Here is a 25,275-nt window from a genome sequence, read left to right as displayed (position 1 = left end):
AGTGTGTGGGTTTATTTCTGGATACTCTATTTTGTGTCTGCAACAAAATTCCTTGTAATCACTTCAGATAAGATTTCAGTTCAAAATTCAGTCATTGTACATTATTCACCAGTGACTCAGTAACAGTTAAACAGATCCCAATTTATCATTCTCAAATACGAAAGATCTGACATTTACTTCTAAACACCAGTGCACTCGGTACATTACTTTCTCTGAATCATTTTCTTCTATTGCTTTTCTTAGAACTGATTAAAAGACATGACATCTCAAGATACAAAAAAAGCCTAGATCAATTTAAATATACTCCAGTAGCACAGTGTGTAGGGCATTTGCCTTGCACACGGCCGACCTGGGTTCGATTCCTCCGTCCCTCTCCGAGAGCCTGGCAAGCTACCAAGACTATCCGGCCTGCACGGCAGAGCCTGGCAAACTACCCGTGGGGTATTTGATATGCCAAACACAGTAACAAGTCTCACAATGGAGATGTTACTGGTGCCCGCTTGAGCAAATCCATGAACAATAGGACGGCAGTGCTACAGTGCTACAGTGCTAGTGTGAAAGAATCACATTTGAAAAAGACACAGATTTTATGATTCCAAGCATGGGACTACCTGAAATGGCAAATTCATAGGGCAGGTAAAAGCACCAGCGGTAGCCTAAATGTGGAGTCCCTGACATGCAAGGGATGGTTTAAGGGTGGTAAAATGACTACATGATGTCTGATCATGGATACATGATATTATACGTTTGTCAACATTTACCGAGTGTCAGAGCACACAAAAATGTCACATACACAAATTTTATGAAGTCATTTAAAAGGCCACAAAGATTTGGTATGAAACTCATAGTACTACCATATCTGTAGCACTGTAGCACTGTCATCCGGTTGTTCATCGATTCGCTCAAGCAGGCACCAATAACGTCTCCATTGAGACTTGTTGTTACTGTTTTTGGCATGTCGAATACGCCATAAATAGCTTGCCAGCCTCTGCTATGTGGGCAGGATACTCTCAGTAGCTTGCCGGGCTTTCTGAAAGGGACGGAGGAATCAAACCCAGGTCAGCCGCATGCAAGGCAAATGGCCTACCCGCTGTACTATTGCTCCAGTAGTTTCACTATTATTAAAAAAAAAAAAGAAAGAAAGAAAGAAAAAAGGAGGGACGATCTGATTATCACAGCCCAGAAGACTCTAAGGAGGCACAGCAACTAGCTGTCATAAAACATGTTGAATGAGATTGTGCAAGGAAAAAATACAAATAAATACTAAGGCTATCTTAATATGAAAACTACATAATTTTCCAGTTTTTCTGAAAATCTAGACCTATTCTGAAGTGCTATTTTAAAAAATAAATAAAGAATAAGCCGATCAATTACAAATAAAAAACTAAAGTTCCATAAAAGTTAAAATAAAAATCTAGTAGAGCCAGAAAGGTAGTAGAGGAGGTAAGGCCTTGCCACCGAGCCCAGTCTGATCCCGTCACCACATGTGGCACCCTGAGAATCACCAGGAGCGATGCTGAGTACAGAACCAGGAGTAAGCCCTGAGCACAGCCTGTGTGACCCAACACCCTCTAAAATAAAAAATGTAATAAAAAATACAGCGATAATTTTAAATACTATAGGAGATGCAAGACTAAAAGTTGAAACAGGAGATTTTAATGTTCACCTTCCTTATTCTGAGAGCAAATCATCAAGAAAACCAGAGATAACCAAGAACTAAATAGAAATATTAGAGGCATGAGACTTAAGCACTAAAAATATTATACCTTCACTTTTTCAGATTGATTTTTTAGGTTTTTAGAAAAAAAATTATAATTGTGAGATCACAGGTTTTTGGAAAATAAATCTGAAAATTAAAATGGTTGATTCCCCAGTTCAGATACTCTTAGGGAAAATTTTACTACATCTCAAAATACTATATGAGAAGAATGCCAATAATAAGACAGAGAAGTCTAATGCATTCAACTATTCTAGAACAGAGAATAAGTATTAAAGGTTATTTTTGTTTGATTTTGCTATGGGGCCACACCCAGCGGTGCTCAGGGCTTATTCCTGGCTCTGTTCTGGGGTCCCTCCTGGTGAGACGCAGGGAACCATATGCAGTGCTGAGGATCGAACCAGGGCCCGCCACATGTAGGCGAGCTCCTCACCTACGTATTATCTCTCTGGTTCTAGAATTTTTTTTCTTTAGAAATGAGTACAAATTGATATCAACATGTGAAAAATATGAACAATAGAAAATCATAAATTTCATATCAAAATACTAATACAAAAAATAATGTATGAAATATGAACAACAACCTAAAATATAACATGACAACATAAAAAAGCACTTCAGCACAATGATCCAATGGAATTAACATTTTTAGATGAAATTAGAATGAAATCAATAACTTGCATATATTTCTAAGGCATAGGTTCTTAGGTGGGAAATTTAGGTACGATATTCACTTAGGGAAGACCAAGTGTAGGTTATAGCTGGTACTTTTGACCTACTGGGCATAATAATTTGAGGTTCAACCCTCTTCTCAAATTTTCTACAACAGCTCGAGTAACTCAGAGAACTTGACACCAGTTTATTGCAAAGGCCGAAACAATGTCAGACCCAGAGGGCAGAGCAACTCAGGGCCACGTGTGAAGCAGACACACTCTCCCCCACGTCCTAAACATTCTCCACCCAGTTGCCTGGTGGCCAGTCTTCAAATCTCCTAACAGAGGCCTCTGTACACGGCATCTCAGAGACGGAGCAGACACAGGACGGTGTTGCGGGTGCTAAAGCCACCGAGAGAGCACGTAACCTAAATCCACTGCCTAATGTCTCAACCTTTCCAGGGACTGTAATCTCAACTCATTGGTGGGAATGTCTCTTCAATTAGCCCTGTTAAAAAATAGTCATTTTCATAGAAAGATTGCACTCAGTTGTGGAATATAAAGTAACAGAATGCGAGACTTACACCCAAGAATAGTAGAAATAAGTACCAGGAGGTTGGCTCCACAGCTTAGAAGCCATCCTCACATGCCTGGGGAAAAGGCAGTTCAGATAGAGAAGGGACCACCAAGTAAAGGGTGCTTGGAGGGCCTGCTCGGGATGGGAGAGGCAGGCTGAAAGTAGACTATAGGCTGAACATGATGGCCACTAGATATCTCTACTGCAAAGCACAACACCCAAAAGGAGAGAGAACAAAAGGGAATGAGGCAAGGTGGGGTTGGCGGGATGGAGTGGGGTGGTGGGAGGGATGCTGGGACCATTGGTGGTGGAGAATGGGCACTGGTGGAGAGATGAGTACTCGATCATTGTATGACTGAAATGTAAGCATGAATGTTTGCAAATCTGTAACTGTACCTCACGGTGATTCATTAAAAAATAAAATAAAGTTATTTAAATATATATAGAGAGAGATACATGCACAGTTTTAAGGAATGATGAAATAATGCAACTCAGAGCAACATGAATGGAAGAAAAAGACATAATTTTAAGTGAAGTAAGGCATAAGAAGGATGAACACAGGGTGGTATCACTTACATATGGTATTAGGAGTGACTGGATGAGGGAATGCAATATTTCAAAGGGATGATGCCCTGATCAACTCTGGCCCCAGAAACAAAGAGTGGGGGGGTGTGGGGAGAGACAGACGAGAAGCACAGGGCCAGGACAGGGAATAAGAGAACAGAGGTGTTAAGGAATGACAGAGCCAAATGTCCCAACCACTGAGTCAACACACTGAAATCAAGGTCAACAACACTGACGTCCCAATGCAAACCTCAACAACCGAACTTAGAAAGGTGCCTGTCAAGAGGTCAGGCTGGTGGAGGGTAGATAAGGGAGAGGCCTGGGGACACTGGCTGGCAGGGGGGCGGGGGGAGCTGACACGTGGTGGGATCCATGATGCAATGTCTGTGTCTAAACCTCAACTAGGAATAACTCTGTAAATCACAGTGCTTTAATTTAAAAAATATGGAAAAACATATGTGTGTGTGTGTGTGTGTGTGTATATATATAGAGAGAGAGAGAGAGAAAGAGAAAGAGAGAGAGAGAGAGAGTCATCTGGAAAAAAGAAAAGACCTCAAATGGAGTTTTTATGCCAAGTTCCAAGTTTTTAAATGAAGTCTAACTATTTAAATAAAATGCCGTTTCAGCCTTTCCCAAAAGTGGAATTTTAAGCCAGCAAATTTTGGGTTTTCTGGTTATCAGGAGTCAATCTACCTGCAAGGAGACCCCTAACACCTCCTAAGGGAAAGCGCTTCACCAGGATGCCTCTTCTCTCCCCCCTTGTCCTACACTCAAGTCAGAGGCCTCTGCCTTATAGCTTTCTTCCAGCCTTTCTGCTGCTGAGATGCTAAGAGCCCTGCAGGTGCTGGTCATACTCCTCAAGTTCAGAGTGGATCCCGCATACCAAGGCCGGAGCTGCATAGCCCGGGATCATATCCCCTGGTCCCTTACGGATTATTACTAGCAAAATCAAGATTAGTGCTGTTAGACCCCTCCCCCCCCCACCCACACACTTAGAGGTTCACAGACAATCAGCTATTATGGTTCTGAATTGCTCAGATTAAATTCCTGGGAGTGGTTGGAATTGCAATTAAGTTAGACATTAAATCTCAGTTCAGAGACTTGAGTATGGCATAAATCCATTTGGGGCCCTTATGTTTTCTGCTTGTTTGGGGGCCACACCTGGTGGTGCCCAGGGCTTATTCCTAGCTCTGCACTCAGGGGTCACTTTTGCTGGGGCTCAGAGGGTCATATGGGGTACAGGAAACAGAACCTGGATCGGCTGTTAAGGTGAGATTCACCCCACTTAGGAGCTGTACGAGCACTGGCCCTACTAGCTTCTTCTTTTTTTTTTTTTTTTTTTTTTTTGCTTTTTGGGTCACACCCAGCGATGCTCAGGATTTACTCCTGGCTTTGCACTCAGGAATTACTCCTGGCGGTGCTTGGGGGACCATATGGGATGCCGGGGATCGAACCCGGGTTGGCCGCGTGCAAGGCAAACGCCCTACCCGCTGTGCTATCGCTCCGGCCCCTACTAGCTTCTTCTTGTAAAGACATCCACACGGTGAGCTTCCACGCCCTAAGTGGAGGTGACCTGACATAGATTCCTCTTCCATTCTCCAGAACGGGCAAAAACATCATCTGTTTGTGGCTTTCTTACCCTGCCTTTATCAACTCTGTGGGGTTCCTGTATGTTCCTTCATGCTAATTCATGAAGCTTTTCATAAGGCCGAATAGATATTTAAATGAACTCAAAGCTGAGTTTTTTGTTATTTAGTTAGTTCTGGCGTGACTGATAGTCACTGACTAATGGTGACTGCAGACCAGAAACCATCATCTCTCCAAAAGCTTGGAGCCCTCTAAAGCTCCAAGTGGGCACCACTGAGGATTAATTGGTCCCCATCCAAGGGGCTTCTGGAAAGTGACTTCATTACCACAAGAAAGACAGCTTTTTATCACTCTCAACACTTAGGAATTACCAGGGATTTGGAAAGTGTGAGGCAGAAACAGAAAGGCTTTATAGATGATGAGATAGAAGGGAAAATTCAATATGTAAGAGGAAAAAATAAAATGAATGTATTTATGCATATCAAAAATGCGACCAAGCAAATCTGGACTATTCTGAAGGCAACAAGTAAAATTAAATAACTGATTATAATTGCACTCGTTATAACAAATCTTTACAGAAGGGCTAGATTTTATTATTAATTTTTTAAAGACTGGCTTTATGTTAGAAAATACTGTAGCTACTGCTTAAATGCCAGCATTAATAAGTAAAAGATTAATAAGTGAAAAACAAAGGAATGAAACGAGGTCGGCCGGAACACCACAAGGGGGCGCTCCTCTGCTGTCTAAAGACTCGGAGAGTTGTCCTAGCCTTTAAGACTCAGAACTCGGAATTTAATGGACAAACCAGTGACCAGTGCACCCCACGCACATTTACTGGATCGAAAGGCAAAAGGGCAAGAGCGAATCTGCATAAGAGCACCTTGAGGAGTTAAACATCAAGCCGCGGCCCGCGGATTCTGAGAAGGCGGCCAGGAAGGTTCTTCTGCAGGGAAGTGGGGACCACCCTACCCAGGTCCAGACAGCCCTGGGGGCCTGCAATCCCACAGGCCTGTGTCAGCACAGCGTGAGGGTCCCAGGGAGGCTGAAGGGACAGTCAGACACAAAGCAGGGGGACACCTTCAATGGGGCAGGGTTTGTTTAGTGGTTTCTTTGTTTTCCACAGAGGCCAAATCTGAGAACAAGTAGTGGTTTCTGCAGCGCAAGTTCTGTAGGTGGCGAGAGATCCTTTAAGGAACACAAATGTGCCAGCAGGCAGCAAGCTGTTTCGGTTCACTCTGAACACTGAAGGCCAGAGAAAGCTCAAAAGGTGGCAAGGAAGGTTCGTGCTTAAGCCAGGCGCCTGCCCCCAACGCGGTGCCAGCAGCAGCCCCCAAGGACGCAAGGGAGTATCAGAGCACTTCCGGCGGCCCCAGACCCCCAGGGTAGAGTCCCGGTCAGGGCACAGCTCTTCAGGTGTGGCCGGAAGGCGAGCGAGCCCTGTGAGCAAAGGGGCCAGCAGGAATGCTCACCTGCACACTCGTGTCCATGCATGGGAGGGGCTGGGCGTGCAAACATTTCCATAAGGGTTTCTGACTCCCACTAGAGATTAAAGGCTTCCTGATAAGATCTGAGGCTCAAACTTCTTATCTTTTCAAAAATGAAAACCTCCCAAAGGCCAGCTTGGAAACCAGGAAATGCTCAGAAAAATCAGGGCCCAGAGAGGGGAGTGAAGTGGGGACGCTCAGGGCTGGAGTCACAGGGCCCTGGGTTTGATCCCCAGCACTGTGGGCCCCTGACCCCGGCGCTGTGAACCCCAAGCTTGTGGGGGAACACCACAGGACCAAGAACCGTTGGAACGGGCGAGTGACAGTACTGTGGGGGGGGGGGGGCGTTTGCCTTGCATGTGGCCCACCCTGGTTTGATCTCCATCTCCGAGCACCACCAGGAGAAAGTCCTGAGTGTAGGGTCAGAAATAACCCCTGGGCTTCAACGGGTGTGACTCCCAAAGTTAAAATAAAAAAGGATTATTGGGAATCCTCACCCTGGCTCCACCCAACACTGCTGGGTGGGGTCCCTATAACTTTTTAAATGTCAGAAAATCTGATGTGCACATTTTGAAAATATCATTAAAAGAAAACGTTGACTATTAAACATTTTTTTTAAAATGAAGGCATTATTCTGGAATAAACTAAAATGAAACCCAGCATCTACCCCTCCAACCATCCTATCTGCATTGATTTTTCCGGACAGTTAATAACAGCATTAAAAAAAGCTTCCTGCCCACCACCACTAATGACAGGATATTAAAAAGCCAACTCCTTGGTACCATCAGTACTCCTAACATATAGAATATAGCATTCTCCTATAAAACATTTAACCTCATCCCAAAATTGCTGTCATCTGTATGAAGAAACTTCAAAGCATTTTTTGGTATGTTTCTCCTTTGGGTCTTTAGAGTACACTGGGCAGCACTGACCTTACTCTGAACTCTGTGCTCAGAGATCACTGTCCCTGGAGTGATGGAACCCAGATCGGCCACACCAATGCAGGCGCCCTGTTCGTTGTACCATCTCCCCAGCCACAAAACTTCAAAACTAAACTTGGGGCAGGCGAGCTAGTCCAGAAGGTAAAACTGAGCCTGGTTCCATCCAGGCACCGCCTAGGAGCCCCCGAGAACCGCTCGGGCTCACCCTGGGCCACAAGAGCCCCTGAACACTGCTGGGTGCAGCCCCAAACCAAGGGGAAAAACAACAAAACTTAGAGGTGAATGCGTGAATCCCTCGGGAAGGACCAAGCAAAACCCAGGGAGCAGAAAGAAGCAAAGCAGAGGCAACCTTTCAAACGGTCCAGGGTCTTTCAGTGGTGTCTGATCAACAGGGGCCCTGTTTAGAGAGCTGAGGCAAACGCTCCAGGCACGGTCCCGGGAGGGAGGGGCAAACAGTCGCTTCATGCATCTCGTGTTGGGCCACAGAGCATGCCAGGGAGCGCCAGAGGGCGGGTGCCGTGAGGAGGGCGTTTGCCTTGCAGGAGACCGATGAGGGTTCGATCCTGGGCACCCTGCATCCTGCACTGCCAGGAGTGACCCCAGAGAACAGAGACCGGCGTAAGCCCCGAGCACTGCCAAGTGTGAACCCCACGCACCCCCAAAAAAGGCCACAAGGGAGCAAGTCCATGCAGCTTCTCCATCAGCACAAAACAAAGACAAACAGTATCCCTAGAGGGATTAATGGCAACAAATTCCTAGAACATTCCACCCCATACTATTTGTTGCTTGCATCTAATTTTGTTGTTGTCTCTGGTTTTGAGGCCACACCTGATTGTGCTCAGGGCAGACTCCCGGCTCCAGCCCCCAGGGATCACTCCTGGCAGCACTCCTGGGGCCACACCAGTGTCTCGGGGATGGAACCAGACTTGGTGCAAACAAGCCAAGTGCCTAGACCCCATGGCTCTCTCTCCAGCCCCTATTTTTATCCTTGTCCACATGAGAACTACAGTCCCCCGTGACCTTCACAGCACCACAGTGGGGAACTGAAAGGTCGTGAGAGAAAGTGACAAAGTGATGCAGCCCCGCCGCCCTTCCTCCTAGAGGGGCAGAGCCCAAGCAGCCTCTGTTTCTCTCTGCCCTCCGCTGCACGCCCTTAGCTCCTGCCCATGCCTTTAGTTGGTCCTATGTGTTCTTCGCAGATTTCCAGTTCTCTCCTTTTGGGCTGTCAGTTTTTCCTGTACCTGGTACTAGCATGAACGGGGTCAGTAAGAAGCAGCCAGCACTTCCGTGAATCTGAAAGACCCTTTCTCTTTGCCCTGTTCAGAAATAACCCAACTTCCGCTTAACAGCTGGCATCCATCTCTCTCAGTTCTGCTCCCATCTTCTCTCCCTGGTGACTGGTGTGACTGTGGTCCCCAGGGTCTGGACAGATGGGAGAGGGGCGGAGCTCACCCTGGGTTGCCTGCCCGCACGTAACTTCCTTGAGCCCAGCCAGAGAGCGTCCGGGGCGCAGAGTCAGGGGCACCCCACCCCCCAAAAATGATTTAAAAAAATCTTAGGGGGTGGTTTCATCTTTGAACTAAGGAAATAATGACTGTGCTATCTAATGGAAACATTCGTTTTTGAGGGATGCAACAAGACTACAGAAGGAAGCAAAACTTCCCTAAGCAGATTTTCAGATTCAACAGTTCAGTAGCCGAGTGGCACACATCCAGCCCCGCTCGGCGAGGCCACGGCCGACGCAGTCTAGGCTGAGAATGCCCTGTGCCTTGCGAAGCACACATGACACACTCTGTACCCAAGGATCAGACACAATGGACTCCCTTCAGGCTCAGCAGCAGCTTCTGAATGTGCCTGTATGTACACATACAGGAAAGTAACATTATTTCCAACCCAGCTTTCCGATGGAACTAGTCGTGTGGATAACCAAGGGGAGGAGAGGGCCCCACCCTGAGCTGTGCCAATGGTCATTCCAGAAACATCCTACACTGGCCCAGCACATGAAAAATGGGCCAAAATATGGTATACTCTATTTTTCAAATCTTTGATGGTCTTTCTCATCACCGAAATTCCCTTAGGGACAAAATTAAGGACATGGTATTCCTTATGGTTTACCACACAGCCCTGCCTGCAACATCTTCAATCCACAGCCCGGGAAGTCAATGTGGAGACCGTGTCTACCTGTCTGTATTTACACATCCTACATGCAGGACTAAGGAAACATCATCGACAGGATGGGGTTGACTGTACTTCCTGTAGGACCAAGACACGCCTTAGGTGAACTCTTCTCACTCCACAATTCCCTGCGTAAGCAGAGGGTCTAACGCTTCTAGGTTAGTTGCATTCACTCATTATCTACCATCTCCAATATCACTACTTCCCACCCACCCCCAGCCAAAACTCAACAAAATGCCTCAGAGAGAGGCTTAGAGGAAGAGAAATATTAGTACTACCAGATGTTGCGTGAACATTCCTGCGGTCAGAGGCGCTGAGACAAGGAACTCGGAAGAAATGTATGTCATGGACGGTCTAGGTTCTCTCTGACTCTGAGACAAGGTAAAGAGCCTTGTGATCTCCTTTTATTGATCATGGTACCTCTAAAGGGCAGGATACAGTGACGTCACCAAAGGCATCAAAAGAAGTTACAGAAGAACATTGAGGCAGTAGAATATACATTGTTTCCTTGCATCTGCAGGTCAGTAATTTTGGCCTCCAGAAGCAGATACAAAACCAAAACTGAAACCTTTCTTGAGCTACAGGCACTTGGATTTACATCCCAAAGACAAGTCTGGGCTGCCACCTGAAATCTGCACTTTAAATAAAAACTGGGCAGTACCTGAAATCTACATCCCAAAGACTAGGCTGGGCCAAAGCCTGCAATTTACAATATCAAAGATCAGGCTGGACTAACACCTGAGATCTGCATGTCAAAGGCCATCCAGGCTTCTGTGAGAAAAGGAACACTGACTGCCCCTTACAAGATACTGGAATTATTTTCTGAAGGCAGCTTGCAGGAGGAAAATGTTCCTGTCTATAGTACAGTCTACATGGGCTCGCCCTGATAGCTCAGTCCATCCCCAACACCCAGACGCATGTAGGAAACCTCTCGTGTTCCAGATCTATAAACTTTCTAGGCCTGAGAATCGGTTATAAAGCTCCGAACCCCATCATTTGGTTCAGACTGTGCTCTCCCCGAGAGACTGAGAATGCCTCACCCACACACATCAGCACACGTGCACAGCTGCCTGGATGCTCCCCCGGGCCGGGCTGGGCAAGTGAAGAATACCCACACAACATATACCTCAGAGGTCTTTGGGGGGCTGTGAAAAGTTAAGGGTTATATATTAATCCTTAATATATTATATATTAATAAAGATAAGATTCAATAAGTTTTCATCATCAAAAGCCCTGAGTGGTCATTCACTTTACTAAACATTTACACAGTCGCTAATTTGAACCCAGCAGTGAACCTAGCATATTTTATCTGCTACCAAGAAAATGAGAAGGGGCTGGAGCAATAGCACAGCGGGTATGGCGTTTGCCTTGCACGCAGCTGACCCGGGTTCGAATCCCAGCATCCCATATGGTCCCCAGAGCACCACCAGGAGTAATTCCTGAATGCACGAGCCAGGAGTGACCCCTGTGCATTGCCGGGTGTGACCCAAAAACAAAAACAAACAAAAAAAAATTGAGAAATTATAACCCTAAATACCTCAAAAAAATTAATGGCAACTGATATGATAAAATTATAATCTGAAAAATTCTTCTGTTCTATTATGGCAACAAATATAAACATGAAAGAAGGAAGAAAAATAATCCAAAAAAATGAACTGAAAAACACAAGACTGTAACAGGTATGAATAATGAAAAGAGAGAGAAACCATAGACTAAGCAATGTAAGGGAAAATTTAAATGCTGCATTAGAACTTCTGAATATACCTCAGCTTAAATTAAGCAGAAGCATCAATAATTTTTTAAAATACTGTAAAATGGCATATTTACCAAGAACAAAAGGGAAATATCTATGCTATCACTTATTCTCTTATAATAACATCTTTTAAACACCACTAAGTTCTTTAAAATAAAGAATAAAAAAAAGGGGGGGCAGAGAGATAGCACAGCGGGCAGGGCACTTGCTTGCACAACGGATCCATTTTGAATCCCGGCACCACACATGATCCTTGGGCCTGCCAAGAGTGTGACCCTTAAGCACAGACCCAGGCATAAGCCCAGAGCACAGCTGAGTGTGGTCAAAAAACAAACTAAATGTTCTGCTAGGAACCTGAGAGGTAGTATAGGGGTTAAGGCAGTTGCCTGGAACATAGCTGACGTCACTGGGATCACCCGCATCCCATATAATCACCCAAAACTATAAAAACGTTTGGGGGTGTACTATGAAAAGACTCTGTAGTAGTTCTAGTGATGTAGCTGCATTTGCTAACCAAACAGAAAGACAGGGTGGCAGCTGTATTTACATTAGAAGAACAGTTACTTGATTATCAAGAAAACTAACTTCTCTCCCATGGCTATTATTCAGAGAATGGCTACCACAGGCAACTGTTATCATACAGGACTATCATTTCCTCTGAGGAAGCAGCGATCCTCACCAGAGATCCTCACCAGGCCTTGCCCTGGAGAGCCTTGAGACAAACTATATCCCACAGGAGTCAACACAACCCTAAATGCAGTTTTGCCTAAAAACTGCATGCCTGGTACATATGTTGAGACATATTTTTCATAAATTACATACTTTTGGTAACAGGCTTATAACGAAAGAGGAAAAAACACATTTAAACTCACATTGCTAAGTGCTGTCTTTTTGAGCAATAACAACAGAATTTCCTCATTTTTTTCTGACTACAAACCACATTTGCCAACCGTGATGAGGAAAGTACAAAATGCATTGCTTAATCATTATCTCCCATACATTATACCAGGTTGGATACCTGATACTTCAAGAAAAATAAAAGCAACCACGATCATTAGCCTTTAAAAAAAAAAATCCTGGCATTCCACCTTAAAAAGTAGGATAAGTATAAGAGAAACAAATATTTTTTTAGCAAGTGATTAAAATTAAATTCAAAAGAAGAATATTAAAACACTTGACATTCTAATTGTTTCCCATTTTACTTTATTTTTCACATGAAGATTTTTTTTTGGGGGGGCGATGTGTTGTGTAAAGATATCTTTGCCGTAAAGATAATTTATGGTAAATAATTTTTTGCTTGTGATATCATTATTTCGTAGATACATTCTTTACGAAAAATGTACAACAGAGAATTTCAAACTTCCCTTATCTGCCATAAGATACTGATTTTACTTTTCCTATCTCCTGTGGCCAAACTGGGCCCGTACGTGGCCTACACTAAAGACATTAATTCACTAACTAACTATGTGACAATTCAAATATTTCCTGAGTAACTTCTATATAAGCACATGCTGCACTGAAGTTTTGAAACTCCACGAGGACTTTCAAAATCATGTTACAAAGATGTAAGAGCAGACAGCAGATTTTCTAAAGTCCTTTCCCAGAAATCATTAGCGGGAGGACAAAGCTAAAGAGAGCAAAGGAAGCAGAGGAAAGAGGCTGAGCCAAACCCAGGACATACTCCCCTTTGATGAAGGTGTCAGAAATGTTTACTTTCATTTTCCACCTCCTCTTTGAACAGGTGAGTGGCTCCTAACATCCCTTCAGAAGCTGCTGTACAAACCCCACTCTGGGAAGTGCGGGGACACTATTTTCTCCTGCCTAAATAACGAGGACGGGCAAATCATCAAGTTAAGCAAAACTGTGTGCACGCACTCAGCCTCATTACCTCACTGACACAGGCTTTGCTACTTTTCTCTGTGAATTTCCTGTTTCAGAAAGTGAGTTATTTCAACAAATGTCTGTATCAGATTACCCAGCATGTCACAATACTTATGAAACTGTTTTTAAAAGAAATATAAAGGAGATGGAGAGATAATATAGTGTATAAGGAGCTTAGGGCCAATTTGGGTTCAATCCCCAGCACGCAGGATGCCCCCCCCAAAAAAAAATGTCAGGAGTGACCCCTAATCACAGAGCCAGGAGCAAGGCCAGTTTGGGCCAAAAAATCCAATACATGAAATTAAAAAATAAAGGGTAATACAAAATAATAATCCTTTCATGAAATGAGTTTTCGCTCTAGGTCCATAGTTAAAACTACAAAATAACAGTGAAACATTTTGCAAACTAGACTGATACAATAACCTGAATTTTTAACATAAATTCCAGAGCCTTGTTGCAAACTGCTGAAATCAAACTTTCCAAAGGGCATGAAATAAGACCAGCACTGATCCATGGCAATTCCTAGCATCTTGAAGTTTGGTGGCCACGCCCGGCTGTGCTCAGGGCTTCTCGTGAATCCGTGCCCAAGGGATCACTGGTACTCTGGTACTGGAGTTCTGAAAAGGTGCCAGGGATCCCACTGGGCTGGCTGCAACCTGGGCGGGGGCCCACGTCCCTGTTCAATTTGTCCAGCCCAAAACTGACCATTCTTAAATTGCTCTAGCTCCTTTACTGTGTGTATTCAATTTAAAAGTTTTGAAGGCATTTTGTTATACGTCTTCTAACATACAAAATGAGCTCTCCTCTTTATTTTGGTTACAAAAAAATTCAAATGTAAGAAAAAAAAGAAATATCATGCAAAAACAAAGGGTTGAAGAAAGAATACTCTGGGGAAAGCAAAATTCAAGCGTCTAATACTGAATTAGTGATCAAAAACCCAAATCCTCCCATCTTCTGCCATCCAGACACACATTATCCATTCACTAAACATAAATAAAATGTTTAAGCGTGAATGAAAGACAAAAATATATACATGAAGACTTAGTAAGAAATCAACTTTGAATCCTCTAATCATTTTCCTCATTAGACTGTTTTTCGATAATCCATTCTAAGATGGTTCTATTATTTTATTAAGTATTTCCGTTTCTTTCCATTTTTTCTTGGAGCACAATGAAATCATCTTGGAATAAAATAATGTAGGATTCTACATAGTGAAATATTGTTTTAAAAGACTGCTAATGGCAGAGTTTCAAACATGCACCATTCTGACATCACACTCACCACCAGAATCAACTTCCTCCTCCAAGGCCTGAAGGCTCCCTCCCCTAGACCCACCTGGTGAGGTGAGAACTAAAAATATTTCCCATTTTACCACCCTTGTTAAGCTCACTTCAACATTTTTTAAGTAGTCACACCACATAACCAAAGTCCTTTGGTTATGAATTCTCTCGGAAAAAAAAAAACAACTATAAATTTAGCACTGAAACAAGGGATAAGGCAGGGAAGGGAGGGGGAGGGGAGGGGAGGTGAAGGTAAAGGGAAGGGGAAAAAAAGAAGGAGAAGCAAAAAAACCTAACAGGAAACAAACTGTTGGTTACTGGATTCAGGAATGACTTCTCCATAATTCTTAAGGTTTTACTCATAACTCCCACCTCTCGAAATAATTTCAAGAAGTCTCCAATCTCAAAAAGAGTATTTGCTTACCAACATATATCTTACCAACATATAACACTTATCTGAAAGAATTTAAAAGTACTCATATGGAGATAAAGTGTAAGATCAAAAAGACTTATGACATTTAAAATATTCAAAAGATATAAAAAAGTGATATTAAGTCCTATTAAAATATATCAAAAATGAATTCCAAATATGTTTACTTGAAAATATTTATGACATAATTCTATTTTCAGGTAAATAAATACAAGAATTAGCCTCTAGTCCATTGTAATTTTAGTTTCTTTCCCTTTTTTTTGATAGACAAGTCAAAAGCCAAATCTGGGCGTTGATATATGTTTTCTCCATTCAAAGTCATTAGATAATCACCCCTAAACTTTATGTCTCTATAGTCGCTATCTTTTAAAAATATTTCTCCATGCCTACTCAAATTTACATTTTACAGGAGAAAATTCAAGCATGCTTCCAAACATTCTTTTCTATCTTTTGTTAACTTTTAACCTCCTTCTGGGTAATTCTCACACCTGTGGAAACTATACATACTGATCTTATTTCATATTTTGTTTTTTTTCTATTTGCCAATGATATTAGATTACATTAATCTTCTCCTTCAGAGATAATCTTACCCACACTGCACCCTGACTTTGGTTTCCCTCAAATTAAAAAAAAAAAAAACAGCACTAACACACACACATTCATTTTCTGCTAGTTTTAAGTTACATGTGTGGTTTCAATTAATAACTCAATTTTTAATGTCATGTTCCTTAGATTTTTTTTTGCAGCTCTGTCACCCGGAAAACCAAATATTCTTTTGCTTATAGTTTAGCTAGGGGCATTTCACACTCACTTGCCTGCGTTTCTCATGGAAAGGTCTGGTTTCCTGGTGGCGAGTATGCAGCAGCGAGGGCGCCTGGTCAGGGTCCAGCCCAGCACCCAGCGCCTCTGGGGGCCATCCCGAGGCCCCCCGCAACACTGCCCTGCTGCTCCTCACGGTGAACCCATGAGACTTTTCTCCTTTGCCCTCAAAATACATTAATATGAGCTGGAAAACTCTCTTGGAGGGGCACGGTGGTGGGGTCTGGGGTCACACCTCAGGGCTGACTCCTGGCCCAGAGGGCCATGTGCAGGGCCATACCAAATGGGGTCAGACACGCGCAAGGCAAGAGGCTTATGGGAACTGCGGCGTGACCTCTCTGGCCGAGATCTCAATCTCTCAAATGCCTCCGGATTTTCACTGCTACCAGCGTGGTCCCAATCTCACTGACAGATCAGGCAAACTGCAGTCCGAATATCCTCTGCAATCCCCTCCCTTTTCCTCATGTCTCACAACAATCTCAGTCCAAATCACCATTTTTTAAATGTAAACAAGATACACTATATATTGTTCCTGGTCAACAAACTCATAAACTTGTCATCATGCTTAAAGGAAAATTTTAAAGTGCCTCATACTATTACCTTCCTAGCTCTAAATTCATCCCTTGCCATGACCTCTCTTGCATTGAGCCAGCAGTAACCCCTGAGCATCCCGGTGTGACAAATAAATAAATAATTAATTAATTAAAAAATTTTAAAAATACTTTCGCAAAGTAAAGTGAAAGTACGAAGATCAAGGGGACTACAAGTGATACAAGTGATACAAAAAATACTTTCACTAGAACAATTATCATTTTTTTTCTGAAAAGGTAGTGATAGGTCAAAGAAGCTTGAAAACCTCTGATTTAGAGTAAAAAATTAATAGATCAGCAGTCTCTAAAGTTCTCCTACTTTATTTAAAATAATTTAAATAGTTTAAATAGCTTAAATAATTTGTGAAATTGACAAGAAATCACTTGAAATATGGGGGAAACTTAATGTACACAATCACACACTCAAAGCTTATAATCTGGCTTTAGTGATTTTTGAAACTCTCTTTGACCACAGACATATATAAACACAAACACAGACATACATACACACACACCCATCAATTTGTGGTCATTCCCTTTGGGAAGTACAAATTGTTCAGTTTGGTGATAACTCAAGGTGTATATGACAAGGAATGTAGCTAAGGAAATTTCTATAAATAGATCAGGCTTTTGTAATAGGAGAGGTACTTAAGGTTTTAGTCCTGAGAGTCAGATTTTTCAAGTTGATGCTTTAAGCATTTAAGAAGTTGGAGAGTTGCTCCACTCAGAGACTGCCACCTGAAGGCTAGAAATAGTACTTCTGACATCCTAGAATCATAATCATGTTTTTTTGTGTGAAAGAATAAATTTTAGATTTTCCTTTATTGTAAGAAGCTGATCTTTACAAACATACCCAATTCGGCAGACCCTCCTAGAATCTACATACCTGCTCTTTCCACTGATAAAATATTTTCCTTATCTCTTTCATTCTAAACCTTAGGATGTTTTAAAAACATGTCCTAAAGGCATGTGAAAAAATGCCCTTCATCACTAATCATTAGAGAGATGCACATCAAAACAACCATGAGATATCATCTCACACCACAGAAACTGGTACACATGCAAAAGAACAAGAACAACCAGTGCTGGTATGGATGCAGGGAGAAAGGGACTCTGACTTTGTTAGTAGGAATGCTGACTGGTTCCAGACTCTTTGAAAAACATTATGGGAATTCCTCAAAAAACTAGAAACTGAGCTTCCATACAGTCCAGCAATACCACTTCTGGGAATATTCCCTGGGGAACCAAAAACACATAGCAGAAACACCATCTGCACACCTATGTTCATTGCAGCACTATTCACAGTAGCCAGAAGCTGGAAACACCCTGAATGCCGAGAACAGACAACTGGACAAAGAAACTATGGCACACATACACATTGGAATTCTACACAGCTGTCAGGAAAAATGAAGTCATGAAACTTGCCTAGAAAGGACTGGCATGATGAGTATCGTGCTGAGTGAAATGAGTGAGAAGGAGAGGGACAGATCTAGAATGACTGCACTCATTTGTGGCATGCATATTAAAATAAAGTATGAGACCAATAATCAAGACCAAGAAAAACAGGGGCCAGGAGGAGTGGTCAGTGGTTGAAATCTACCACAAGTGAGTGTGGGGCAGAGGGTAGGTAAGATAGAGTAAGGACCAGTATGACAATAATAGTTGGAAATAATCACGTTGGATACAAACTGAGTGTTGAAAGTAGGTAAGGGATATTCCTGATAACCTCTCAGTATCTGTGTTGCAAACCACAATGCCCAAAAGGCTGGGGTGATAGTGAGGGGAGGGGGTCAGGAAACTGGGGACACTGATGCTGACAAATGTACACTGCCGGAGGGATATCTCACAGCAATTCAATAAAAAAAATTAAAAACAAAAATAAAGTAAAACAAAAATGCCATGAGTCTGTAGGATCCCATATTGTGTTTATTTCCAAGACTTGGCCTGCCTGATTAGTGCATTCCTAAGACGGTGCTTCACTACGTAAGATCTTGTTTTAACTGAGTCACAGTGAGATACACAAGTTACAAAGTTGTTCATGATTGTGTTTCAGTCATATAATGTCCCAACACCTGTGCTGTCACCAGTATACATTTCCCATCAACAATGTCCCCAGCTTCCCCCTGCCCCCCCCAAATATATATTTCTTGTTGAAAATATTTTCCTATTTATTTTCATTCTGTAATTAGGAAACTGAATTGGGAAATACTTATATTTTAACATTAGCAAGCACAAATATAACACTCTAAACTTTTTAAAAAATAATGACTATACTGCCACTGCTCCTGTTTGTTTTATTATCCGAAGCATTTTCTTCGCCTAACCAATCCCTGAAACCTTCTAATTTTATAAATGTCTAGTTTTATTTTAATAGCTGCTAATAAAATGCACTAACATGAAATGGTGCCAAGGTTGATTTATCAATTTTACAAGACAATGTATATCTGTCTGCTCCAAATTGTATATATTGTTGCCTTTCCTGGTCTGAGAATTCAACTTTGGAAATGCAGCTCATGCCACCGCAGAGAGAGGTGAGAGCTCTGTGGAGGGGCACATGGAGGCAGCTGTGACCCTGTGGCGGAACAGAAATACATTATTGTCTTGTTTTTTCTTTCTTTTGCGGGGAGTGGGGGGTGGGCACGCACCTGTCGATACTCAGAGCTTTTTCCTGGCTCTGCACTCAGGAGTCACTCCCGTTGAGCCCAAGGGACCATATGGGATACCAGGGATCAAACCTGGGTCATGCGTGTGCGAGGCAAACACCCTACCTGCTGTACTAGCTCTCCAGTTCCAGACAGGGATTATTTTTATGACCAGAGAGTCTGATGAAATGAGAAGTGTATCGGTTAAGTTTTATTACTCTCAATTTTTGTGTACCCTTTTCCAGTGCATGGGATCAAGAAGACTGTGACAATAACAAAACAAGATTATTGTATTCTAATGTGTATTATCAGACTGGAGCAATAGCACAATGAGTAGGGTGTTTGCCTTGCACGAGGCCGACCCAGGTTCAATTCCTCTGCCCCTATTGGAGAGCCCGGCAAGCTACCGAGGGTATCCTGCCCAAACAGCAGAGCCTGGCAAGCTACCTGTGGCGTATTTGATATGCCAAACACAGTAACAACAAGTCTTCACAATGGGGACATTACTGGTGCCCGCTCAAGCAAATCGATGAGCAATGGGACAACAGTGCTACAGTGCAGTGCAGTGAAAGTCCTAGAAGGATACTTAAAAATATGAAATTTCCTTTGAGCTTTTGAATACTGTATTTCATCTAACTGAGACAACATATGCAGTAACTCCAGGAAGTTCTATGTCTCAAAATCACCATCTTAAGAACAACTTCCACTGTTAAGAAAAACTGTCCTTAAGTCTCACCTCTCCAAATCTCCAAACTGGAATCAACACATTCGGGAGACAGAGCTAAGTGGGAAACCCAGCAAAAACAAGCCCGAATGGGGAAAAAAGAGGCCAATACCTGCAAAGCGAAACAAGGCCCTGCTTTCTGAGTAGCAGAGAGTGCAACATGGGGCAGGAGTACCAGAAGATTAAAAATTGGGGGCACCCCAGAAGCAATGAACAACATGCAATCTGGCGCTATAATTCACACTTCACAGGATTCATATAAGACAAAGCAGCAAACTGGGAAACCGGTTGAGCCCCTCCCAGCCCACAGACTGACCAACAAAGCCCAGGATCTAGTTTCATGCTACTTCAGTGAAAACGAACACAGGCGGCAGAAACTTACCTTCAAAAAGGGACCCCATTTGGTAGGGCCCACTGAAAAATCTTGGCAGTGAAAATACAAATGCTCCCAGTCCTATCATAAAGGATGCAAACGAAAGCCATCTGGGCTTGTGTCCGTTCTCACCAAAGAAGGAGACGAATAAACTCAGCAAACAAAAGGAGATGTCGTAGCTTGACGATATCAGGCCCGTGAGGGAACTCTTTAGCTCGTAGCGCTTCTCAATTGTGGAGATGCTGATATTTACGAGGCCATTGACCACAATACCTAGAAAAGAAAAAAGGAAACACATGTACATTATTACAACTTAATCACTGTGCACATGGCATACTTAAAATTTTGTTATTTTTACATCTTTGGTGTAATAATGTTATCAAAGCTTCAGAGCCTGGCAACTCACAAACTTACATCCTTGGGACCAGAGTGATAGTACAATGGGTAGGGTGTTTGCCTTGCACACTGCCGACCCAGGTTCAATTCCCTGCATTCCATGTGGTCACCTGAGCACCGCCAGGAGTAATTCCTGAGTGCAGAATCAGCAGTAACCCCTGAGCATCGCCAGGAGTGATTCCTGAGTGCAGAACTAGCAGTAACCCCTGAGCATCGCCAGGTATGGTGACCCAAAAAGAAAAAAAAACATAAAACAAAAAACAGAGAAAACTTACATTCTGACTAATTAATTCACTTAGAAATCAATGTTCAAGGAGTGGTTAAAATGGATGCGAACAGCGCTGGGAAGAGAAGACAGCAGTTAGGGCACCTGCCTAGCACCTGGCCCGGGTTTCATGTCTGGCACCATGTGGTCCGGAGCGTTGCCAAGGTGAAACCCGGGTGTGCCTAGCCGTGGCCCTGGGGATCCCCTGTGCTGCAGGCAAAAGTCACATTTTCAAGACCTTGCACTGAACCACACGCTCAGCAGGTAGAGAACTGTGTGGACTCAGGCAAAAGTAAACAAATAACTGATGCTTATCACTTCTAAATTACAGCTCACGTGGCTTTTCTTTTATTGGTCAATAAAAAGGTCAGAATGGTAAAGTCTCCTGAGGCCACTTTTCCCGGGGAGTTTCCCATTGTGGCCTATTCCAATTGACTCACTGTCAACAGGCCACAGAATGGACAAGCCACGCCCAAGGTCAGGAATATTCCTTCCACAGAAACCTGAAGTCTATGTGGAATCAGAGAGAAAAAAAAAAGAAATTGAAAAAACAAAACCTGAGATTTCATCTGCACAGAATCACAAGGACAGAAGAATGGAAGGTAAACAAAGGACAGATGGGAATCCACCTTTGATCAACATTATAACAATCCTCTCGAGACATAAGAGTAAACTTACAGTTTACACATCATTATTGACTGAAAAATTTAAAAATTCAATTACAAAGCTTTATTTTTTTTCTCTTTGGGTCACACCTGGAGATGCACAGGGGTTACTCCTGGCTTTGCACTCAGGAATTACTCTAAGCGGTGCTCCGGGGGACCATGTGTGAAGCTGGGAATCGAATTCGGGTTGGCCTTGTGCAAAGCAAATGCTCTACCTGCTGTACTATCACTCCAGCCTCCACTTTTAATTAGCTACCGCTGTTAATGAATTGAATACCTGGATTGTTTCATTCATTCATGGAAAGAATACAGACAGGTCATGATCTCTACAATCCCTTCAAATTTATCTTTATCAGCATGTGTGTGTGTGTATTTACACTTCTTGTAATAAATATTTCACGAAAATTACTAGCAAGTTTGGAAAAGTCCAACATCTTCTTTTGTTTACTAAGTTTCTAAATCCATTTGTAATTCCTGAAATTTCCAGGTCAAGTATCTGTGTATAGAAACTCTGAGTTTATCAGGAAACAAGGTTATATGAAAGTGTACTCAGTCCTGCAAATGTGTCGTACTGACTAAAATTCACTCATTCTTCGAGCCCATGTTCTCCACCTAACATGAACCTTGCTGGTCTGTTCCTTTATTTTCACTCTGAAGCCCGCGTTCTTACCTTGAATATGCACTTCGCTGACTCTCCCCTCACACAATTTTAAAGCTGGAGCACTGCTGTGCTTGGGGGAAGCGGCAGAGCCTAGCATGCAGAGGGCCCAGGTCTGCGCCCGGGCATAGGCCCCTGGAAGCCTTAGGCCACCTGCTCTCCATACGCCACCGAGACGCCTCGGGCCGAATTCCCGAAAATTCACAACTCACTGCCAGGACAGAAAACCTCTTTAAAAGTTCACCTGTGAACTCTGCAGCAAGGATGGTACTTTGAGCCTCTGGATCCCCATTTTATGCTATGCAAGTTCCAAAAACTCTTAAAAAAATAATGAGGAAGAAAGAACTTCTACGAAATACTGTGTGGCTGTCATAAACACCTGCAGAGAGGGAACACCGGGAAATTCAGTGCCAAGAGAAGTCCTGTTGAGCTCGGAGAACTCGGACTGGCTCTTACAACAAACGTCCTTGCTGGATAGGGGGAGTGAGACAGAGCTGGGGGGCTTGCCTCTACCCAGCAGACCAGGGCTCCATGCCAGCGCCAGGACAGTCACTGGGAACCCCACGAGTGACCCCTGAGTGCAGACTAAGCCCTTAGTGTGGCTGGGTGTGGCCCACAAACAAAACCAAAACTTGCTCTCTGATAAGTGTGGGAGATTCACCCAGTTACACAGTCACTGTGCCATGGGGATGGTCTTCCCAAGGACCACATGTGACAAACAAGACAGCAGCAATGTCTTCAGGCATCCTAATAAAGGAAAACCAGGAGGACTTATAGGTTAGGTTGGCTTCTGAGTGGGAGGGCTCTGTCCAGGTGGTTACAGCTCTGGACTGGAACTTCTCTGAGAATGCCAATCACATCTGAAAATAATCGTAAGCAATCTTTCCTATTGGACAGCCACCAATGAATGTGTCCTAAGGTATTCTAGAAACTCCATCAGGGAGTTCATAACCAAAAGGTAAGACATTTCACTGTGTCCACCTTCCTGGAACTTTGTGTTCCTCTGATACAAAGGAATCGTGCAGGGACAATTCATGCCAACTCCTAGAGTAACTAAGATCAGACAGACAGACGGTAGACATGGGCGAGGGCAAGCGGAGAGAGGAAGACACCTTCACACCACAGGACACCTCTGGCACAAAACTACCCGTGCAGAACTCTAACTGGCCTGTCTTAGCGACTGTCTCGGCCCCAGCAGCAGAGCTGGGGCAGTGAGTTCCTCTGAGACAGGGGAGAGAAGGGATCACAGGGGGAGTTCAGACCCTTCCAATCTGGGGAAAGGGCGAAGAGTCATGGCCAACCCCCTCTAGCACCACCCACCCCACCCAAAAAAAAAGTATTGAACTACATTTCTTTCCATGGGTCCATAACAGCCTCTGTCCAAAGTATTTTTTTAATTTTTTTTTTTTTTAGTTTTATTGAATCACCGTGAGATAGTTACAAGCTTTCATGTTTAGGTTACAATCTCACAATGATCAAACACCCATCCCTCCACCAGTGCACATTCCCCATCACCAATCTCCCGGGTGTACCCCACCTTTCCCACCCTCCCCCCCCCCTCTAAGGCAGACAATATTCCCCATACTCTCTCTCTACTTTTGGGCAAACATGAGAACCTCTCAGTGTCTGTGTTGCAAAGTATTTTTTAACTATAAATGACCCCTCAAAAAAAAAAAAACAACCAAGCATCAACACAGCGTATAATTCCATAACACACACACACACACCACCACCCCCCACACACACACCACCACCACCCCCTGGGACTGAGAGCCCGGTCTGTCCGGCTTTGTCACACCCGGGGGTCCCTTCTTCCTCCTCCTCCTCGCCCCAGCCCGCCTTGGGCAGCACTGACTCCCGCGGGGCGCCGGCTCCGTCCACCCCCCAGGTGCCGGCGGGCTCCGCACCCGCGCCCGAAGCCCCCGCCCGCCCGGAGCGACCCTCCCGCGGGGCCCGCGCCCCCAGACCCTGCCCCGACGCCCCGATCTCGGGGAGTCCGCGCCCCGCGCCCTCCGCCCCCACCCGCAGCAGGACCCCCGGCCAGCGCCGCGCGGGGGGCGTCGGGGGGCGCGCGCCTCACCTTGCGTGAGCGCCAGCAGGCAGTAGTGGGCGAGGAAGCCCTGCGGCGTGTTGCAGCGCTGCAGCCCCCGCGGCTGCAGACTCCCCCAGCCGCACGGGCCCTCCTCGGAGTCGGACGCGGGCGCGGGGGGCGCGGGGGGCTCGGGGGGCGGCGCGGGCGGCGCGGGCGGCGCGGGGGGCGCGGCGGCCGGCACGGACAGGCGGACGAGGGTGGGCGAGGCGGCGCGGCGCGGCGCGGCGGGGCTGGGGGGCTCGAAGGCGGGGTTCTCGACCCCCGCGGCGCCCGGCATGGTGCGCGCCCGCCTCTGCGGCCCCGGCCCGCCCCGCCCGCCGCGCGCAGGTGGCCGCGCCCCGAGCGTCGCCCGTCGCCCGCCCGGGGGCGGGGGCGCAGGGCGGGGGGCGCGGCCGGGGCGGGGCGGGGCGGGCGGGGGTCGGGCCCGCGGGGTCCCGGGACGCGGCTGGAGCCGCCCCGGGCAGGTGCGCTCGGGCCGGCAGCCGTTAACTCCGCCGCAGCCGCCCGGCGGGGCCGCGCTCCGGAGGGAAACGGGCCGGAACCGAGCCGCGGCCCGCCTGGTCCCGGCCCGGGCGCCCAAGGGCCGTGCGGGTCGCCCACCCGCGGCCCCGGCGGGCGCGGTGCCGTGCTCCCGCGCGGCGAGCCCACCCAACGGCTGCCCGCCGCCTCCCGGGGGTCACCGCGCGGCCCGAGACGCGTTTCCACTCCCGCAGGTGGGGGCGTGCGGAGGGGGGCCCGAAGCCGAGACCCCCGCCGGCACCCAGGTGGGCCGGACCCAGCCCCGCAGAGCCCCGCGCCAAAACCGCTGGGGCAGCTCGGAACCGGGGCGGGACTGGGACCCCTGCCGGGCTGCTGTGACTCAGACCCGGGCTTTCCCCGCGACGGGGGCGCTGGCACCCCTGCACCCCCGGGTCCGCCGGCGATGAGGGTTAAAATACATTTATCAACATATCTGCGCTCGCTCTGCGCTTGCGGACACGCAGCCTGCTCCCGACGCGGCGGGGCCCCG

General features: G+C 45.4%; 1 protein-coding gene across 1 annotated transcript in view; it reads right to left on the bottom strand.

Moving 5' to 3' along the window:
- The window catches only part of SLCO4C1 (solute carrier organic anion transporter family member 4C1), a 58,105-nt gene extending 33,562 nt beyond the window's left edge, over positions 1-24,543 (bottom strand). The window contains exons 1-2 of the mRNA XM_055141959.1: positions 24,255-24,543; positions 20,200-20,463 (exon numbers count right to left, since the gene is read on the bottom strand). Of these exons, the coding sequence (XP_054997934.1) occupies positions 20,200-20,463; positions 24,255-24,543 (553 nt within the window). The remainder of the gene's footprint in view (positions 1-20,199; positions 20,464-24,254) is intronic.
- Between the last annotated feature and the right edge of the window lie 732 nt (positions 24,544-25,275).

The sequence above is a fragment of the Sorex araneus genome, chromosome 1 (genome assembly GCF_027595985.1).
Source record: "Sorex araneus isolate mSorAra2 chromosome 1, mSorAra2.pri, whole genome shotgun sequence".
Classification (NCBI taxonomy): Eukaryota; Metazoa; Chordata; class Mammalia; order Eulipotyphla; family Soricidae; genus Sorex; species Sorex araneus.
This window is presented reverse-complemented; position numbering and strand designations above follow the sequence as displayed.